The 21,676-nt window shown below is 32.0% G+C and overlaps 1 protein-coding gene across 6 annotated transcripts; it reads right to left on the bottom strand.

The window, feature by feature from the left end:
* Positions 1-203: 203 nt before the first annotated feature.
* Positions 204-17,661, bottom strand: LOC110666280 (uncharacterized). Of its 6 annotated transcripts, none has more exons than XM_058145493.1 (22): positions 17,452-17,658; positions 16,800-17,066; positions 15,860-15,916; positions 15,216-15,243; positions 15,005-15,127; positions 14,666-14,777; positions 14,429-14,466; positions 14,236-14,289; positions 8,859-8,927; positions 8,626-8,742; positions 8,423-8,491; positions 6,206-6,285; positions 3,849-3,974; positions 3,652-3,748; positions 3,475-3,552; positions 2,965-3,057; positions 2,648-2,815; positions 2,125-2,255; positions 1,893-2,037; positions 1,018-1,142; positions 693-875; positions 204-510 (listed from the first exon to the last, which is right to left on the bottom strand). In XM_058145493.1, the coding sequence occupies exons 2-22, from the start codon at positions 16,892-16,894 to the stop codon at positions 492-494; spliced, it is 2,007 nt and encodes a 668-aa protein (XP_058001476.1). In that variant the 5' UTR covers positions 16,895-17,066; positions 17,452-17,658; the 3' UTR covers positions 204-491. The 6 variants fall into 6 exon arrangements, with proteins under 6 accessions (XP_058001476.1, XP_058001477.1, XP_058001473.1 ...); XM_058145494.1 differs by having other exon boundaries at positions 1,905-2,037; XM_058145490.1 differs by having other exon boundaries at positions 1,893-2,034; positions 3,475-3,748; positions 17,452-17,661.
* Positions 17,662-21,676: the final 4,015 nt, after the last annotated feature.

Raw genomic sequence — 21,676 nt, 5'->3', positions numbered from 1 at the left:
AAAAAAAAATCATTGAAATTACCCTTAAATTTGAATAAAATAATTCAAAAAATACCAAAAATTGGGACTTTGCAAAGCATGATCGGATTTATTATATTCACCCAATCTGCTAAAATTTTGCACGAAACTAAAGATCCATGCATCCAAAGGACGGAAGGAATTTGATGGTATCACATCCAAAGAATTATTAAGACATGGAGACGAACGTTAATGACAAAATTTTTTACCAAAATGTATTAATAAATACAATTAATGTTATGCTAAAATTACATTGTCAATAATAACAATAGCAAACCCCTAATTATACAGCAATTCGCCTCTCCAAATCAAACTATAAAGAGTAAAAATAATTATAATAATATAAAATAGATATTAAATGCACAATTTCTTACAATGATATGTACATCAACTCTGAAAGAATGCATAAACCAAAACACGCTACAAAACAAAGTTGTAATCCAGCTCCAACCCCTTTTAAGGTTGACGTCCCGTTAAACTTGGCTTTGCCATCTGCATTATAGATTTATACATGTTAAACTGTCCCGAATAGGCGAGGAATTCAGAAACATCCAAACACAATGATATAAAACCCTTCACAAACTAGAGGCACTTGGTTTGAAGTAAAATCCCCTTTTCTTCAAAACGTCAAAAAAAAAAATGTATGAACAGATAAGAAAAGTCACTTAACCAACCTTGAGAGTAAAAACCTCGCAAGCGGGCTTAAATTAGCATTTGAATTGTATTCCTTATTTTGTTGCTTCTTCTTGTTTTCAGCTTCTGCATTTGCATTTTGTGTTTCTTCTGGGGCTGCCTTGCCCTTAGAGAACAGTCGACCTGCTAACTCCTGTAGATCCTTCATTGAAGAATCCTTTGAACTGCATAAAACCCTTTTACTTGAGGAATTGAACTACCATAAGCAAATATTTAAAACTAATTGCAGGTAAGAAGTATGAGAGAATTTATTTATTTATTTATTTTATTTTTTTTGGGGGGTGGATTCAAGAGAAACATATAAACCTTGACAATCGCTGAAGCAAATTTCTAACAAGGAGTTCAGCTGATCCAGGCTTCGTTCGCTCCATATTTACAAGTGAATTTGTAACAGCATGCACAACTGATCCTTCAGAGTCATCAGCTACCACCTACATTGTAGAGATGAAGCTATTAGAAGCTATATGAAGCTGAGAGCTTTTAAAACTATGGGTACTCCTATGGATAATAAAAGACGAGATGGTTGTTTTTTCTTTATTTCTGGATAAATATGATTTGAGATTCCTGTATAAACCATTATGCTATCACTAGTTATGTCCAGTAATCCATGCACAATGCCATGTCCATTAACCCTCTTGCTGAGGGTGCCCCACATTGTTTTCAGCACAGATCACCTGTTTCTGTTGTTTACCTACTACCTTCTCAATTCAAATGGAATAATGTAGGCTCTTTGGTTGACCGAACTAAGGCAAACTAATAACAATATTCTTGTAAAAAATAATTTGAGAAAACCAAACCATAATTTTTCCCGTTTCATATAAATGCTTAATGAATTTATGGCAGATTAAGTTCCCCATTTTGGCTTGGCTAATAAGAATATGAATAAGTGGTATAGCTGATTAGAAAATCGAAGTCCTTCTGCCACTATTGCCAAATATTACTTTGATAGTTGATACTAATTTAAAGGCTTTACTTTAATGTGAATGGTAATCCTGCACCAAACTTGAGTTTTATGTCTACAAATGTAAAAGGCATAATAAGCATTTTCGACATGGATCAATGCAGTATTTGTCCAAGCAGTTTTGTAATGGCACTACAAATTAAAATTTAATATATGGGAATAACAGTACTAGATTATACTTATCCCACCAATTAGCAAAAAGACAAGTGGACAGCATTACCTGGTAGCTCACCTCTTTTAAGGATGGCAGAAACAAAACTGATAGAGGTGCTGATGATGAAGCTATTCTTGAACTTTCTTCATCTTCACTTGCTTGGCGGGATCTTGGAAATACTCTTTGTGCATCATAGTAGTCACGAGAACTTCTAAAGTAGACACATTACTTTTAGAAAAATATAAGAAACAACATTTTTTTGTTACAGTGGATCAGCTTCATGTTGAATAATATGTACCTGGATGAATCGGAGCTGCTTGTCATCTGCTCTCTTCTTCTATTTTCATGCCCATCGTAGTTGAGCTTGTTTAGAGCAGACCTTTCCCTGGCATTTCCTTTCCGCAATCCTGTTTGCATTGCAGCCTTTGCCTACACAGACATTGACCAAATAAGCTTCTCAAGAAAAAGCATGTTGACAGATTTCAGATTAGAAAGTGCAGCAGTGATTTCAAATTCCATATGAACAAGAAACATAGAAAAGAGTTCAATATTAAGTAAATCAATGATAAATCATGAATTGGCAAAACTTTCAAAAGATTTAAGCAATAAACTCCTAAAAAATAGAGTACGGGGCAGCAATTGGATTTCACAGAAATGAATTCCAAAGAAAATCAACGATACACTATAGAGGGTTCTACGAATAATTCAGGAATACAAGCGTCTTTAATTAAGAAACACAAAATAAAAACTCAAATTAATTCAAAGATTCTGATAATTAAGGAACAATATTTGCGAAGCACCTAGCAAGTAATGGAAATAACCTCAGCAAGATTTACTGCACTGTCTTCCAGTGAGGCACTTGAAGTTCTCTCTTGCATTCCCAGTCTGGATTTTGGAGTCCAAGGAGAATCAGAATCATCATGTTGGCCACGGAAGACAACCGTTCCACTAGTAGAGGCATCTTCAAAAGACCCTACCATGCTACTAGACTACAAAACAGATCATAATCTGATCAAATAAAAGAGTGGCGAAAGGGGGGGGGGGGGGGAGGGGACGGGAGGAGGGGAGAGGGAGAGATGTTGGGGGGAAAGGCTATATCCTCAATATCCTTCTCATAACAACTAGACAGGAATCATACCAGACTGCCTTGATCTTGAAACATGGTAGATGACTGAGATCCTCTAGGAGTCCGTATAACAACAGTTCCTGACCCACTTACAGATAAATCCTCCTGGAATTGAACACACAAAGGTAGGAAGTTTAATCTAGAAAGTTTCAGTGAAAGATTCAGTTGTCTGAGTTGTTTGTGAGTATATACGCCCAGCAAACTAAAAACTTGCTCAAATTTTCTTGCTAGTTAGCAGCTAACAAATACTGGAGATGGTAGATCCTAGTAATATCACAAAATCATGTAAAATTGTGATGGTATGAAGATATTTCAAAAGAAAAGATAAGCATGTCACTTTTCTAATCTTACTGATTGAGCAGCTAACATCTCATCATTGAGGAATACTTCAGATTTTTTTTACTTTTTAATCAACTTATTCCACAAAAGCACAGGCAAAACATTGCAGTCATGATGCAATCATAGTAAATGAATGAATGTGAGGGGGGGAGAGAGAGAAAGAAAGAGGCGGGTAAGGCTTACATAATCATAAGAATTATTCTGACGTTCATCGTGATGTGGATCCCTAGCATCTCTACCAAATGATATTTCTGGTGATTCCTGAAGGGAATTTCCAGATGCAGACAACAAATGGTCACCACTCTCCATAGTTCTTTGGGTAACCTTATTGTATGAAATTTCTGTTTTCTTTTCTCTAACCTGAGGAGGTCGAACAGCACTTCTTATGGTTCCAGTACTCTGTGCTCCACCAATACTGAAGTCCCATCCAGCATTTCTGAGGGGCTTTCCTTGACCACTGCAAATTAAACCAGTCTAAGAAACTAAAACACCTTCTTCTTAGATTAAAGTAAAGTTAGACAATGCAAAAGCAATGGTAATAAACAAATTCAATCCACCTGGCTCGAACAATTCCTTCAGCTCCTACATCTCTAGTCACCTTCACAGTATCGGATGACTCTGCAACTGCTCTTGGACCATTCCTGGGAGTTTCTGCATCCTTTATTTGATACTTTGGACGCTCTCTATCAACACAACAGGACTGTAAATACTATGCTTTCCAACTACAAAAATGCCTCCAATTAAACACTTCCAGTCATGGAAAACAGATATTTTAAGTTTTCCAAGAAATATGCCCAAGACAATCATATTTTGCATTCTCTTACAGCACCTCATATGCATAGGCGGGGCTAATTGTCATTGATTGGGGTAAAAGAATTTTAGAGAAACATTAAACATATAGGTGGCGTATAAAATTTTTGCTGGGCCTTTCACTCAATTGACCCACTGAAATTATTCGAAAAATTAATACATGTTAATTTTGTATTTTGGTTTAAATACGTAAAACCGTAAAAGGACTCAAACTTGGACATTTTGACTCTCCAATCTCATTTAGTGCATATATATCACATCTATGATATTGATTGTTGTTTTACTTGAAGTTTATTTTAGTTGTTATATTTCTTTGTTCCAATCTTTGAAATTGTATTGGTGAGATTAGGAATCAAATTTATGACTCATAATTAGGCTTTAGGACATCATATTGAATCTCATACCATTATATCCTTGGCTTGTCGCATGAGTCTAAATTTCATATTCCCATATGTGAAAAGTATGAATATCTTTATACACCAGAGAGTTTCTAATGGGAACAGCATCAACAAAAATGTCTGTTTTCACATCAAGAATTATTTGCAGATGAAGAGATGTCAATCATGAATTGACTTGTTGAATATGACCCCACTGAAAAAATATCATGGCTCCATCTCTGCTCGCATGCATAGTAGTCAAAGGTATGCCTGAACTAGGGTGCACCAAGGCCCAAGGTCTTATGCCCTGAGTATTCATAGGTGAGGCACATGCCAAGGACTCGAGAAATGTCAACTAGTGACATCAGATGTTTTAACCTTATAACACTGGAGCGTGAATTTGATTTTAGACAATGGATAGTATTACGAATGCCAATAAAAGAAACACTTACATGGAATCAACGCTTAGGGGATGAAGATCACAATAAGATTTGGAACCTTAATCACAAAGTGGCCTCTCTCCCATCCAATCAACCTGATTTTTAGGAGCAACACCAGACATAATTGTTTCTAGGTATATTGCCTTGCCTTTGATTGGACTTTATAGATGGACTAATTCAGAGAGAAATGAAAAGGAACAAAACATTGAGGTCCTTACCCCTGATGAAGAAGGTGCTTTACTTGATGGTGATGAAGATTATTATTAGTCTTCCAAAAGTAGCTTGGAGAGTAGAATTTGGGATATGTTACTGTGGCGATTTAATTGATAATAGATAAGGTTATAATTGATTTTTCTAGGAGCAGCTTGGAATGTAGAATTTGGGGTCCATTATTCTGATTGTAGTGCTTTTGTTGAACTATGCTTAATCTGGAATATGATTTTTTTTTCTTTTTTTTTTCTTTTCTCTTGCATTCATGTGTACATGACTCGTTGAGCGTTTTAGCAGTCATCTTCTTTATAGTACCAAAATAGCTTGAGGATAGAATTTGAAATATGTAATTGTGATATTGTGTTGATGTGTTTGTATTTTTTACAAACTAGTTTGCACTTGACTTAAGCTGAACTACTCTTGGTAGTTCACGGTGTCTCATTATAGATTTTAGGATGTTTCTATTGGAATTGACAAGACTTTCCTGTAACTTATGGGATATGTCTCTTACTAAGGAATCTTATAATTATGAGAAAATCATGTGGTTGATTACCAAAATCAATGGCTTGATTAGTGCTTGTCTAAAATAAAGGAGTGATTTATGATTTATTGATAGGATGTCATATATATCCTGTATCTTCCATTATAAATATAGACTCCTATATATTATTTTAAACACAAGTAAATGAAATGTAATCCTTTGAGGGTTTTTTTTGTCCTTTGACGTAGGCTCTTGGTAGTCAAACCACGTAAATCCTTCTCTTCTTATTTTCTCCTACCTTTTTCTATCATTCTAAATTTCAACAATTTCTGCATTCAGTCATTTCAACTTAATAAACTGAAAATATATATCCGTGTTTTTGGACAGAATTAAATAACTGTGCACCTCATATCCTTAAAACAGGTACATGCACCTTGCACCTAGGTCCTTTGTGTACCTTATGCCTTTGACAATTATGCTCACATGTCAGGCAGGGTAGTGCAGTGTCCAAATTCCAAAGGCTAACTAGAAAAACAAAAATTGAAATCATCTTTCCAAATGAAGAATATGTAATGAGTTATAGCAATATACTGCACCTTATTCTTTCCAGAAGCCTTGGGCTCTTTCTAGCATTTCTAATAAATCGATGCTTCAAAAGCTCCTTAGCACTTGGCCGCTGAAATTAAATTGATAAAACTAAAATTACAAGAAAACTTGAAGTATTCAATAATGTTTAAGCTAATAATAAAATATAGCATTCACACAACCATCTCAGTAAATATGCATAAGATAATCAAGAAACAAGGATAAACATTTCAAAAACTAAAAGAAACAAAGAGGTAAGAAGCAAAAAGTGTCATACAATCAATAAAGGTTATTTAACATGACCACTAATCACATATAAGTCAAGAAAAAACCACACATCACTTTCAAATCTCAACTATGATATTATTTTCAACCGTTAGTCGAGGGGTTTTCATCAGTGTGCAGACTGCCATTAGCCACATGCAATTATTTAATCAAATATATCATGGAAACACTTCATCCACTTCAGCCTAATGTTCTCAAATGCCTATTATGTACCAATATAGAAACTCCAATTGTCCTCAAAATTTTGCAATATAACATAATTTGAAAGCAAAAGACTGGACATAGCTGTACACTTTCAACATTTTCTTTGAAGATACACCACTTGGGAATTTACTAGCATAACTTTGGCTGATAGGCGTGTGAAGCCAATTTTTGGACTAATCATTTGTATAACGTTCTGTAGTCAATCCTATATCAAGGTTTTGTAAGAATCATTGCACCTGGAATTCCTGAATAAAACCTAAGAAATCGCTGTCCAAATTACCTTTAAAACATCCCATATTTGACGTATGATTCAACCATCTGATTAATGAATAAAATTCTATCCCTATAAGGACTTGATTACACAGGAAAACAGTTAAACAGGTAACATTGGGTTCCTTTTCAATCACTTCTTTAATGGTCAAATTGTTCTTTTCCAGTTTCCAATTCCAAGCACAAAACAATGGAGGAGAATTGTTGAACGAACTCAATAAAGACAATGTGCCACCGGTGTTCACTAAACAAAGAAGCAGCCATATGCAATTTATTGGAAATGCAACTCTCCTGGCATAATGTAACTTTGAAGTGAGTTATCAGAGACAAATCTACCAGGATAAAGTAAATTTGGTTGTGTTTCTCACAACTCAAGTTTTTCTCCTCAATACTCATCAATATCATTGGAAGTTCTTAAGCTTGCACTAGAACCAACTATTGAATGGAACAAATGGTTACTAGTAAGAAAAAATTCAAATGACTTTGACTAATACACATGGATGCAACCCAGCAATCTACAGAATCAAAATTCAAATCTATAATAAACAATTGGACGACTTTGACTGCTGCACTTGCAATATTCATTCTCAAGAATTAACCTACATAAAAAGAAAAGAGCTTTCTTCCTTTTTTTATCATTTTTCAAAACCTACCTTCCTACATGAACAATAGATATCATATCGATAAAGTGTAGATTCTTCAGGTCCAATAAATCAACTTGAACATAACTATGGCTTCTCATTCATTTGACATCCAAACACATACATTACAAATCCATTCTCAAGAACCATCTACATGGAGTTGACACGTGTGCCCAATTGGGTATGAACCAAAGATCTTAATCTTCAAACTTTCATTGTTTTGCACCAGTAGACATGTGTTCTTCTTTGTTTTTATATATGTTGTTTATACATCTATTTAGTATGTTTACTTATATCATTCAGCTGTGGCTCTTAGCTAACAGCCTAACACTATGGGATTCCTCTTAGGTTTGTTTATACCACTGGTCTGTGGCTGGCAGCCAATGTGTACGGTCAAAAGTTCAAAGGTGTTTCTATCCTCCACCACCACACCCCCCCCTCCCCCCCAAAAAAAAAATAATAATAATAATAAAAAAAAAAAAAAAATATATATATATATATATATATATATATATATATACACACATTAAGGTGTTTTTCTCATTTATCATTCTTCAATTACAACACACTTCAAAAGGAATATCAATCTTAGCCTCAAATCTGTCTAACTCAATGAATATGTGTCATAGTGGATGGGAACAAAACGGAGCTATGTCATAAAATTCTGACAATCTCATATGAACATGGGCATCCTAGGCTAAAATGCCAAGTCTATATAACTTAGCTCAAGAAAATGCAATTCCAAATGTCTCGTCTCCACTATCCACAGAACAATATACAAAAGGAAGAAGAAACTAAAACGCTTATACAGAGGGAATAAATACTTGCCTCGGCAGGAACCTTCTTTAAACACAATGAAACAAATTCTTTCATCAGACGAGAAAAATGCTCATCGAGCTGTACAAGAAACAAAGACAGTTGATTCTTTTAAACTGTGAAGATGAAACTTCCATCTGGCAAAAGATTTCAACATTCTAAATCAACTAAAATAAGTAATTAACCAGTTTGATATCAAAGAACACTTAGAAAACCTGTGGGGGATTTTCTCGGGGTATGATAAAAAGAACCCTCATAGGGTGAAGATCCGCAAGTGGGGGTTCCCCCTTTGCCATCTCAATTGCAGTTATACCCAGTGACCATATATCTGCCTGCATGATGCAAAGGTCAATATGAAATGTTCATGTTCAACAAAGTTGAGAAGACATTTGATTGGGCTAGACAGCTTTCTAAAAAGAATGGCCCAATAACACTTTAAAAGAAATACCTTCTCATTGTACCCCTCTGAATTTTGAATTACCTCCGGCGCCATCCAAAATGGAGTTCCTACAAAAGTCTGTAATTGTAAACCAAATTAGCAATTTGCTGAAAAAAAAAATTAATTGTGTTTGTTAAATGCCATTATCAAGTTTTTTTTCTTTTAAATATTTATCAAGTTAGAAATGTTAAAAGATTATGAATTTCAAACAGTAAGAATTATCAACTTCAAATTTTTTAAAAAAGAGCCTATAACACATCTCTGCTCCAAAATGGTCACATCATATTAGGAATACATTACGGAAAGGGTAAGACCTGTAACATTTCATCTTCTAAATCATTATTTTACAAGATCCACTACTTGGTACCTAAAACAGTTAATGAAGCTTAATTTCATAAAAATATATGAACATAGCTTTCAGCCTTGCACTAAACCACTATTTTGTAGTAAAAATTATTTGACTCACCTTTAAGAGAATTTAACTGATAAGCGACACACATTCACAAACACACAGTTGCAAGCATGTGCACAAGAAAACACAAATGAGAAGTGGGAATGGGGGGAAACCATTATACAAAATGGGAAAAAATAATTAAGCAGTCCGGTTGATTCTGTTTCAGTTCATACTTCATATACCTAAAAGTTAATCCAACCAACTCGTATTTCTACTTCACTATTATAATATTAGATATTCTGCATTAATAATAGTAAAATATTTATATTCATTACAAATATATTTTAATTCACATATTTGAACTTTAATTTTCTTTGTCACCTCATTTGCAGAAGTAGAGGACCAGGGACAGACACACACTGGGGCCAAGGGGGGCCTGGAATTTTTTAAATAATCAAGGAAATATTAGTAATTTAAATTTTACAAGTATTAAAAAATAGTAATTCAGAAAATTAAAATAAAAATAATAGTCCATTAATCCAACAACTATTTTGCTTCAACTCCATTAATTTTCAGTAGAAGTTTTCTATTCTACTAGATTTTTTGGTAAATCAACAATATTGATGAATTTTAAGTGCCCTATTTTTGAAAGAAAAAAATCTCTTTAATTTATATAGTATGATATTTCAATAAGTAATGGGTACTCTTTAATAATCTAAGATAATGAATTTAAACAAACTTTAAAGGTTATAAGTGTATATATACTCAACTCAACTCAACTAAGCCTTTATTCCAAAAATTTGGGGTTAGCTATATGGATTCGCTTTTTCCACTCTAAACGATTTTAGGTTAAATACTCAGAAATGTGTAAGGCTTCTAGGTCATGTTTTACTACTCTCCTCCAAGTCAATTTAGGTCTACCCATTTTTTTTCTTTCTATCCTCTAACCTAATGTGCTCTACTTGTCTAACTGGAGTCTCCGTATGTCTACATTTCACATGACCAAACCATCTCAATCTCCCTTCTCTCAACTTATCTTCAATTAACACCACTCTTACCTTTTCTCTAATACTCTCATTACGGACTTTATCTAGTCTAATATGACCACTCATCCACCTTAACATTCTCATTTCTGCAACTCTTATCTTAGACGCATACAACTCTTTCAGTGTCCAACACTCACTACCATATAACATAGCCGGTCGCATGGCTGTACGGTAAAATTTTCCTTTCAACTTATTGGGGATCTTACGATCACATAAAACTCTCATGGCACGTCTCAACTTCAACCATCCAGCTTTAATCCTATGACTAACATCCTCCTCACATCCCCCATCTACTTGAAGGACTGAGCCTAGATATTTAAAGTGATTACTTTGGGACAATACCACTCCATTCAAACTAACTCCTTCACCATCACCAGTTTGGTCTTCACTGAACTTACAATGCATGTATTCTGTCTTCGTTCTACTTAACTTAAAACCCTTTGACTCTAGAGTACTTCTCCAAAGTTCTAGCTTTCTATTGACTCTTTCTCGTGTCTCATCTATCAGAACAATGTCATCCGCAAACATCATGCACCAAGGAATACTCTCTTGTATATGTTTCGTTAATTCATCTAAAACTAATGTAAAAAGGTAAGGGCTTATGGCTGATCCTTGGTGTAATCCAATTGAGATCGGAAAATCTCGTGTCCCCTCCCACTGTGCGCACAATAGTAATTGCTCCTTCATACATATCTTTCAACACTTGTATGTACCTAATAGATACCATCTTTTGTTCTAACACATTCCATAAGACATCTCTTGGAACACTATCATAAGCCTTCTCCAAATCAATAAAAACCATGTGTAAATCTTTCTTCACATCTCTATATTTCTCCATCAAGCTTCTAATGAGAAAGATCACTTCCATAGTTGAATGACCGGACATGAAACCAAATTGATTAAGAGAGATAGAAGTATCATGACATAGTCGATGCTCCACAACTCTCTCCCACAACTTCATAGTATGGCTTATGAGTTTACTTCCCCTATAGTTTGAACAACTTTGTATGTATCCCTTATTTTTAAAAATAGGTACTAAAATACTCTTCATTCATTCATCAGGCATTTTCTTTGAGTTTAGAATCTTATTAAATAATTTAGTTAACCATACCACTCCCATATCTCCCAAACACTTCCACACTTCAATTGGTATTTCATCGGGTCCATAGGCTTTACCCACTTTCATTCTCTTAAGTGCTTCCTTTACTTCTAAAGATCTAATCCTTCTAGTATAATTCACATTCTTTTCTATTGTTCTATAATCTATATTCACGCTATTACCATTTTGACTATTATTAAAGAGATCATTATAATAATTTCTCCATCTTTCTTTAATGTCCTCATCTTTCACCAACACTTTTCCTTCTTTATCCTTAATGCACCTAACTTGATTGAGATCTTAACATTTCCTTTCTCTCCTCCTTGCTAATCTATAAATATCTTTCTCCCCTTCGTTAGTTCCAAGTTTCTCATATAACTTTTCAAAGGCCTATGCTCTTGCTTGACTAACTGCCTTTTTTGCCTCTTTCTTTGCTATCTTGTCCTATTCATATGTCTCATTATTATCACATTTAGGTAATTTCTTATACCATTCCCTTTTTCTCTTCACTGCCTTTTGTACTTCCTCATTCCACCACCATCTCTCTTTTGAGAGTGGTCCATGTCCTTTAGACTCTCCAAGTACTTTTCTAGCTACTTCTCTAATCTTTAATGCCATCTGTATCCACATATCATTGGCCTCCATATCCAGCTTCCATACTTCAGACTTGAGAACCTCATTTTTGAACTTCACTTGCTTTACTCCTTTGAAGTCCCACCACTTTGTTCGAGCTACACTATTTCTTCTGACCTTACTTGAATTGTTCCTAAACTTGACATCCAAGACCACCAACTGACGTTGACTTGTTAAAGCCTCTCCTGGAATGACCTTGCAATCCTTGCATAGAGCTCTATTTATCTTCCTGGTTAAGAGAAAGTCGATTTGGCTTCTATGTTGCCCACTTTTGAAAGTCACTAAATGTGACTCTTTTTATAAAATAGGTATTTGCTAGTATTAGGTCGTATGCCATAGCAAAATCCAAGATGCTTTTTCCCTCCTCATTTCGGTTGCCAAAACCAAAACCTCCATGAACATTCTCATAACCTTGTCTATCACTTCCTACATGTCCATTCAAATCTCCACCAATGAAAACATTCTCTTCATTCGGTATGCTTTGCATTAAATCATCCATATCTTCCTAAAACCTTTGTTTACTCTCACTGTCTAGCCCTATTTGTGGGGCATAAACACTAACTATATCTATTATTTCTCCTTCTAGTACTAGCTTTACTAGTATAATTCTATCTCCTACTTTTTTCACAGCTATTACTGCGTCTTTCAATGTCCTCTCTATGATTATACCCACTACGTTCTTGTTTCTCTCCTTTCCGGTAAACCACAATTTGTACCCTGAATTACCCACTTTCTTCCTTTTCTCTCCTACCCATTTTCTCCTGAATGCAAGCAATATTCACGCTTCTCCTTTCCAAGGTATCCACAAGCTCCATTAATTTTCCTGTAAGTGATCCAACATTTCAAGTACCAACCTTGATCCTCCTCCTATCCTGCTTCTTCCTAATTGGTCTCCTTCTATGATATCTTCTATTATTTTCTATGTCTATCTTGTGTTTTGTTTCACTATCTGTTCTATTATTTGTCCTATGGACTAACTTCTTTACCCACACCCGTCCATGATGTGGAAACCCTTACTCACTTAACACCACACCCGCACGCCGGCATGGCGCATCGCTTTCAGTGAACGCCCTACACCCTTACATATCTCTCACTACACCCGGGCTTCGAAGTAGCGCGTCGTTAGTAGAGGACGCCCCAACGTTTATATCATTTGAATCCATATCATAAAGGTGTGACGAAATTTTTACGCTGGTTGTCACCTACCGCAACCCTCCTCCTTTATTTGGGCTTGGGTAGTTAAAGTTTGGGTAATTTTATGTAATTTCTATTTCTTTATCTAACATCAAAGTTTGGGTAGTTAAAAAAGTAATTGATATTGAAGCATTTGAGCCATAAACAAATTTATTAATATGAAAATTTAGGAAATTATGTCAATTTTTATACTGTAGACTCAATTCTCGATTCAAATGTGTTGTTAACTTTGAGATTATATTTATAGTATGCAAAGCTTTCAAAAAATGGAGAACAAAAAAATCTTACTATAATATAGTTATTATAATTTATTTCCTTCTGCAAGAATACATTTATCTATTTTTAAATGCTTTTACTTTATCTATGTTTATATTTAAAGGTTATATATATTTTTAATTGGGCCCCCCCTAAATAAAATTTTTGTACCCGTCACGTAGAGGACCTACCTTGTGTTGGCTTCAAAATCTAATATCATGACATGTCGTTAAATAAGGAAGGAGGCACAGCACCTTCTCAATTGTTCTTTATGTGGGACAACAAAAAGAAGGCTCATGCCTCCTTTGAGATGTTTACAAATATGGAATAAACTTTCCAACGTTAAAAACGTGTATTCATCTTCACATGAATAGATAAGCCCCCATCTCCCTTCATGCTTCTACACAAGCCTTGGTTCAAAGGCTTGTGGCTCATTTCCTTGGGAGAAAACTCAATGAAGTGGCTCTATTATTTAATTAATTTAAATTTTTCAAAGGGTTGGTTCCAGTAACCAATTGAAACTTGCAGCTAATCAATGTTTCAGATAACCATTATTTATTGTTTGGTTTTGCTGTTTTAACACACCTAATCCTAATTAAATGCTAACTAGAGACAATGAGAAACAGGTCCTTAAATTAGACACCTAACTATAATGCTATACAAAACAGAAAATTCATACATCATATCACAATAAGCTGTCCACTATTTACCAGATCAAGAATGAAGCTTAGCAGAAAAAGATGTAGTACGAAAAAGATGTAGTACCTTTCTCCTAGATATTGTTCTTGTTAATTGCGCAGAAACACCAAAATCCGCAACCTGTCACGAGGTCACAAAAGTAACTTGGAATACTAAAAATGAAAGCACATAACTCCTGTTGCATTACTGCATATCCTTCTTCATTTCTCTTACAAATAATTCAGGTGAATTGTACATGCCATTGAGAAAAAGGATATACCTTAACATCACCATTCTCACTCAATAAAATGTTTGCCGCTGTAAAAATTTATAATATAACGTTACCATTGGACCAATAAATTTAAAGCAAGGCAGGCAAACTGAAGGAAACAAAATGAAGGTGAACCCTAAAATAAGCAAAAATTACACAAGTCCAATTCAAAGAAATGTTGGAAGTAGTTTCAAAAATATCTAAAGGATAACGAGATTCAATTATGATGAGAGAGGGAAAACAAACCTTTAATATCTCTGTGAATTTTTCCTTCATTGTGTAAATATTCAACAGCATGCAGCAAGTCACGTAAAATACATGCAATTGACATTTCATCCAATGGAGGACCTGATTGAAGCTGCAAAAAAAAAAATCTGCATTAGCTTTTGTAAGAACAGTTATTATTTAGGAACTATTTAGCATTCACTTGCAAATCTATAATTGAAGAATAGAACATAACTCTGCAAATAAACATAAGTTGATGCCTATTTATAAACACAAACATGCAACTCTAGTTGTTAAGAATCTTTGAACAAAGTGAAAATTTCATGGGCCACAAGAAAACAAGTAAATGAAGTAACCTACTAGGTCAGCAACTGAGCCACCAGCCATGTATTCCATTATTATCCATAGTTTAGTCTGGTTAAGATAAGAACCATAGTACTCCGTAATATATGGACAACGGCATTGTGACAAAACTGAAATTTCCTGACATAAAAATTAGATACGTGAGCAACATAATTATTTAGGAATTTCATACATAACAAATTAGACAGGCAAGAATATGAAGTAATACCTTCTGAATGTCCTCAATTTCATCCTCACTACAGAAGACAAAATCAAAAGCCTTTTAGAAATATCAAATAACAATATCCAAATAAAGACTAAGAAGTGAGAAGTGTGTCATACACAACAAAAATCTTGCAATGCCAAGAAGCAAAACAATAAACAGTAGAAATATTACTATACTCTGCAAATATTGCCAATGGTTCCCCACAACTATCTAAATTTCCAGTAAGAGATGTATTTCATGATCTCAGTCATATCAGCATGTGACTAAGTGCTGCTTCATTGACATCATATAACCAATATTTACATCTTGCAGCAAATTGCAAAGCAACTTCTTAGTTATTGCCATTTCTAGGAGTTTTTTTAAACTGCCGTTTCTAGGAGATTTTTTAACTGCACAAAGTCATAAACTAACTCTAAAGTCCGCTTGTGAACATAAGTTGGAAAACTGCAGAAAGTTTTTTATGTAAGACTGAACTGATTGAGGAAACTGTACATGATAGGTAATTCAGTTCCTCTTAGTCCAGGGAATTATCAAATGGAGAGGTAAAGAAAGGATGAAGATTTAGATCAAGCAAGAGTGATCAGTAAATATTAAGTAATATGAGTCTAGAAAACAAATATCAAAAACAAGCAAGGCTATATACTTACGATTCTTCCAAATCAATGACTTTTATAGCAACTTCTTTGTTAAGCTCCTTATCAAACCTGTATATCAAGAATGCATCAGGAACACTAGCTTAGAAGGCAAATATTCCTCAGATTGAAATGACAACACAGAATTTTGGGAATATGAACAACTTGAAAAGATGGACAGTAATAATCAACAGTTATGCAGCCTGTAATATTCAATATAACACAGCAACATGTTTTAGTTTTTGATACTAATGTTATGGTCCTTCTAAAAAATCTTCATGATTTAACTTAATCATCTTAAAGCAACATATAACACAGTAATAATCACATTTAAGGAGCCTGCCAATTCAGAAAAATTATTATAATATATATTTACAGAAAAAATTCTTCAGAAAATTATGCAAATATTCAACTATAGATTCAAAATTAAACTTCTTCGTACCTATGGATGCTTTTTCACATTTCCTCAAGAAACAGGTAGTTTCCTAGCACCGAGTAGCGATTAGCAGTTTACAATTTATTTTCAAATCTTTTATTTTGTCTAAATTTGGAAAAGAGACGTGTTACTTTCTCACAATGGCAAAACAATTCTTGAAATAAAACATTCTTTTGACTAATTAATGACTTGTACAATTTTTCTTCTTTCAGGCAAGGCAACATTGCCACTGCTGCCTTTTTGGCATAGAAATCACTACCAACAGTGCAAGCGCATTACAATTAAAGTATTGATTACTTATTTTACTATGGAATTTGCAATGGCAAAAGGAACACATGTTTATAAATTTTACAGTATTCTAGCATATGATTATTAGAAAAGGAATGCAAAATTCAAAAAATAAGCTTTAAACAAGTAGTGAGCAGACTATAGTCACTAGTAGCTTCAGTAACAAACAAATATGAGCAACATCATAAAGGATTTAATCAAAATAAATGACACTAATCAAGGTATACTTACGCTTTGTAGACATCGCCAAATGATCCTCTCCCAATCAACTCCAAGGAACTAAATCTAGTCCCAGCAGCTTCCATTAACCCTGCTGCATCAGCCATTTCTACAACAAACAAAAACCCTTCCTCTACACCCGCTTTACACAGCAATCCAACCCAAATTATCTCCACATTACCCACATTCTCCAAAAACCCAATTCCAATTTACCGAACCAAATCCACACAACCCAAAAAAGGTCCCTATCAATCTATATTTTGTCCTCAAAAACCGACTCTGCAACATGATTTGCGACAACCCATCAAACAAAATACAACATAAACGCAAATCTACCACAATTGAGATCTAAAAAATGGGAAAATATATACATACACAAAAATGTGTTACAGCAATGCAACAGAGATATTTTACACTCAAAGCAAAAGCAAATGGAAGATGGTGATATAGAAATTTCCGAGTTGTAAACGATTTGGTTCTGTTAGGTGAAGGAGAGTGAGATATGCTAAAATGACAGACCAACAGAATCCCAATGCAATAAAAGAATTACAGCAATGATAGCTAAACAACAACGCACACGTGGCTTCAAAATTGGGTTTTATTTCAGCGCTTCGCTTCTGTTCGATAGATAGATAGAAATTGAGATATTTGGGAATCTGTTTACCTGTTAATATCGATGACAAAGGGCTAGAGACCTCCATAGATCCTTCTCTTTGGATTTTCTCTCTCCAAAAGAAGAAGAGAGTGAGCTTTCTCTCTCTGTCTTTGTCTTTATGTCTATTTCTGGGCCTCGTTGCAGAGGGGCTGTGAGAACTACAGGAGAGAGAGAGAGAGAGAGACGGCGTCTCTTCCGTTCTGTTCTGTGTGAATGTTCAATGGAAGTTTTTATTGGCTGTTTATTTTCTGATTAACAAGTCCTAATTCTCATTAATTACATTTTAGGACCATAATTTTATTTCGGGTCCGGGTTTTAACCCGATCAGTGGCGATTGGAACGCACCGTTTTGATTTTTCCATGGAAAAACAATTTTATTTTTCCTAAAAATAGAAAAAGAAAAAATTTCTTTATAATAATATTGCAAATTATTTCTCATTATTTAACGTACCAAATAATAAAAATGCTTTATCTTAAAATAATTTTTATATTTTTATTTATAATTAAAATACAAAAATTATGTTAAAAAAAATCACAATTCATCGCTGCAAATATTATCATGAAAACATTTTTTTATTATTTTTTTTTAAATTCAATACTTTATATTTTTTGAATATTTATTTATGAAAGTCCTAATTTTTGGCAGTGTGTTATTTAATTCATTTTTTTATTTTCAATATATTATTTAATAAAAATCTAAAAATATAAATTTATTTGTATTAATATAAAAAAAATATTTAAAATTTGCAATTCTCAATATACAAGACTTAATAAATTCATGAATTTTTTCTTTCTTTTAATCAATTTTCAAAGTTGTGCGAAAATAATTATTAAGATTTTCCTTTTTTAGTTTGATCATTATTTTTAAGTTTTTAAAAATTTATAAATTTAATAATACATAATTGAAAAATAAGGGCTCAATAACAAACTTGAAAGTGTATGAGTGAAAGTGAAAGTTGCCTATTAATTGTAATTCTTTAGGAATTTATTCACTTTTAATGAAAGAAAAGTTAATTTTTATAGTAAATTATATGATGATCTATGAGATTTTGTAAAAGTTACAGGTTGGTCCCTGTTATTTGAAAAAGTAACAAATGAATCTGTTAAACTTCAATTTATATAAAAATAACATTGTTCCATTCAAATCAAACAGAAATAATGTTAATAAAATATGAGATGACCATATCAATAACCTTTAATTTAATGATATTAATTAAAAAATATATTGTTAATAAAAATATGAAACGATCATGCCAATGAGCTTTAACTTAGTGGTACTAAAATTATCTTTAATATAAAATATCTTAAATTAAGTTATATAGTATGAATATGTTATTTTATATAGCATTAATTTTTGATATATTTTTACGAACTTAAATTATGACATGATTTTAAAGTTTCATGCTATGATTTGATTAAAATAAAATATTAAATATGTGAATATTATTTTTTCTGTTAATTATAAGAAATAAGGGAAAACATTGAAAATATTTTAGAGTTCTGAATAATTATATCTAACTCTTTTTCATCGTAATGTAATTTTTTTCTCTCGTCTTACTTGTGTACGTAAATCTTACGGTTGTATTATGTAAAACTTATGTTATTACTCTTATTTTCTCTATATTATGTAATTATGTAATTATGTGTGTTTTAGATTTACATGTTTATTTTAGTATAATACTGTCTCTTTTATTTTGTTTTCACTTCCTTTTTTCTCTATTTATTTTTTATGTGTCTCTCACTCATCCCTTATCATTTTACGTCTTTTTCTACCTTCTTTTAATGTATGGTGTATCTAATATAACTTTGAACTCATATAAAAATGAGTTTAATAACTATTAAATTAAATATTTATATTGATATATATACATAATTAATTGAAATATATTATTTTAATTTAAATATAAATATTTAATCGAATAATTATTAAATTTATTATTATACGAGTTTAAGCTTATAGCCTTTTTATAAATTATTCTAACCCTTCTCAAATAAGCTCTCAATAAATGCAAACCACAAGTGAAATTGCAAAAAAATAACAGAAATGCAAATACCAAATTATAGAATTAAAGCACAAGAACGACAAAATTGAGAGCCCAAAATTATACACAACCATGATTCAAAATTTGCCAACTAGATGTCCACCAAAATCTCCTTTTGTGATCTTCTCTTTTTTCAAACTTACCGTTTGATTCTTCAACCCTTGAAATATCTAGTTTTCTACCTCAAAACTTCTCAAGCATCACTTTTAAGTCTAGAACAATTTACATATTCATCTCTAGAAATTTTTTGGAGAGTATCTCTGGAAATTTACATATTTATTAACCCAAAATCGTTTAGAGTGAAAAAAGAGAATTCATATAGCCGATCTCAATAAATTTTTTTAGATAAATACTTAGTTAATTTTTTTTTAATTAAAAAATTAAATTCTTTTATTCTAAATATGAAAATTAATTGAAAAATCAATTAAATTTAATTCATGCAAAATTTTAACATGTACTTATGGGTAAATGAGATAATTTGCTTTTAAAAAAAAAAAACTATATATAGATCAGCTGCTATTCTAGCTTTCTGCACTAATATACATTGTTGCTTCCTAAAAGTTTGTTACATATGATGATGGTGAAAAAATTATATAAAAAAAAAAAAACTTAAAATAAATAAATATTATAAAATAAAATTATAATTTATTATTAAGAGAATGTTTTCATTAATTTTTCTAATTTTACATAATAATCTTCCATAGATTTTATGAATCTAATTATTTCAAATTAATTTTGTTAACCGAGTTGTATTCATCATGACCTAATTTTTATTAGCTACAATTTAAATTAGTATTAGATTAATTAAAATAAATAAATAAATAAACTACTTAAATTTTATCTTAAAAATAATCCAACTACATTCACTACAATTTTTGTTTTGGATTGATTTATATTAATAAGTTGATTAATTTAAACTTATATTGATCAATTTGTATTCCAAAAATAATGGATAATATAGAAAAATTTATATATGTTTTAATAAAAACATTAAATTATAACATGCATACTATGCGATGCGCAATTAGTTTAAATATAAACATTATCATTAAAATAATTTATCAATTTGATGAGAGATTTTTTTTATATAAAATATTATAATAATTTGGGCTAAATATTATACGTCGTCGTTCAACGAGTATTTTCAAAAAAGTTATTAAATTTTTTTTTTTCATAAAACTTATTTAATTTTAATTTAATTTTATAAAAACTATTATTAAGAGAAATTAAAAGTTTTCAAATTAACCTAACTTGTCAATTATTTTATAAATAAAATTATGTTTTTATTAATTTTAAAAAAATACATAAATTGCATTTAACTATTTCATCATTGGCAAATCTTTTTTTTTATAAGTAATTTTATTTATAAAATAGTTAGTAAGTCAGATTAACTTAAGGCTTTTAATTTTTAATTATAATAATTTTTATTAAATTAAATTGAAGTTAATAAATTTTATAAAAAAAATTAAAATTTAATAATTTTTACAAAAATATTCATAATCGTGGCTAATAATTACCTAATAATTGGGTGTGGACAAAGATTTAAATTTTCAATGTATCGTGATTTGTTTTTAAATGTTGAGAAGTTGGAGTCATTCATCTAAAAAATATTGGAGGTATGATGCATAAAGCATAATTGGATGCCTTTTGAATAATTATACCCAAAATGGATGAAACTGCATTTAAAAAAAATATTTATTGTCAACTCAAGCATTAATGAAGCATAAGTGTATGCCTTTTTGGCAAATTATTATAACCCTAATCCTTCTTATTTACAACAACAATAACAATAATATTAAAAAGAGAACTTCCCATCTCTCTCCAATGGCTAATCCAAATAATTTGGGCCACCTTGAGCTTGAAAAAAATATATGTGAAGTGGGTTGTTGGCCCAGATGCATGAAAGTTTGTACCCGTGAACTGGGCAATGGCAAATAGCCTTTGTTCATATATCACGGCCCTTTATTTATCTTCTCTCTCTCTTTTCTTTCTATCAACTCTTTCATTTTTTTTTTTCTCTATATTATTGATCATGTTCTAAAAAAATATTGTAATATGATAGTAATTATAGTATATAAAAATTATTATCACAATTAAAGAAATTTTCTCATATAAAACAATTGTAAATAAAATTTATTTTTTTTTCCCACTGGCATAATAAAATTTATTTGGACTCAACATTTTTTAATATT

This window comes from Hevea brasiliensis, chromosome 4, assembly GCF_030052815.1.
Source record: "Hevea brasiliensis isolate MT/VB/25A 57/8 chromosome 4, ASM3005281v1, whole genome shotgun sequence".
NCBI lineage: Eukaryota > Viridiplantae > Streptophyta > Magnoliopsida > Malpighiales > Euphorbiaceae > Hevea > Hevea brasiliensis.
The sequence above is the reverse complement of the archived record's forward strand: the minus strand, read 5'-3'. Positions and strand labels throughout refer to the sequence as shown.

What these genes read in the sequence shown, in the direction of transcription:
- LOC110666280 (XM_058145489.1), bottom strand. Translation starts at nt 16,894, where the DNA reads ATGGCTGATGCAGCAGGGTTAATGGAAGCTGCTGGGACTAGATTTAGT. An exon ending in AAATTGAGGACATTCAGAAG is followed by an intron (nt 15,128 to 15,215) that starts GTATTACTTCAT and finishes TTTTTATGTCAG; the next exon opens with GAAATTTCAGTTTTGTCACA. An exon ending in GTGGCTCAGTTGCTGACCTA is followed by an intron (nt 14,778 to 15,004) that starts GTAGGTTACTTC and finishes TTTTTTTTGCAG; the next exon opens with CTTCAATCAGGTCCTCCATT.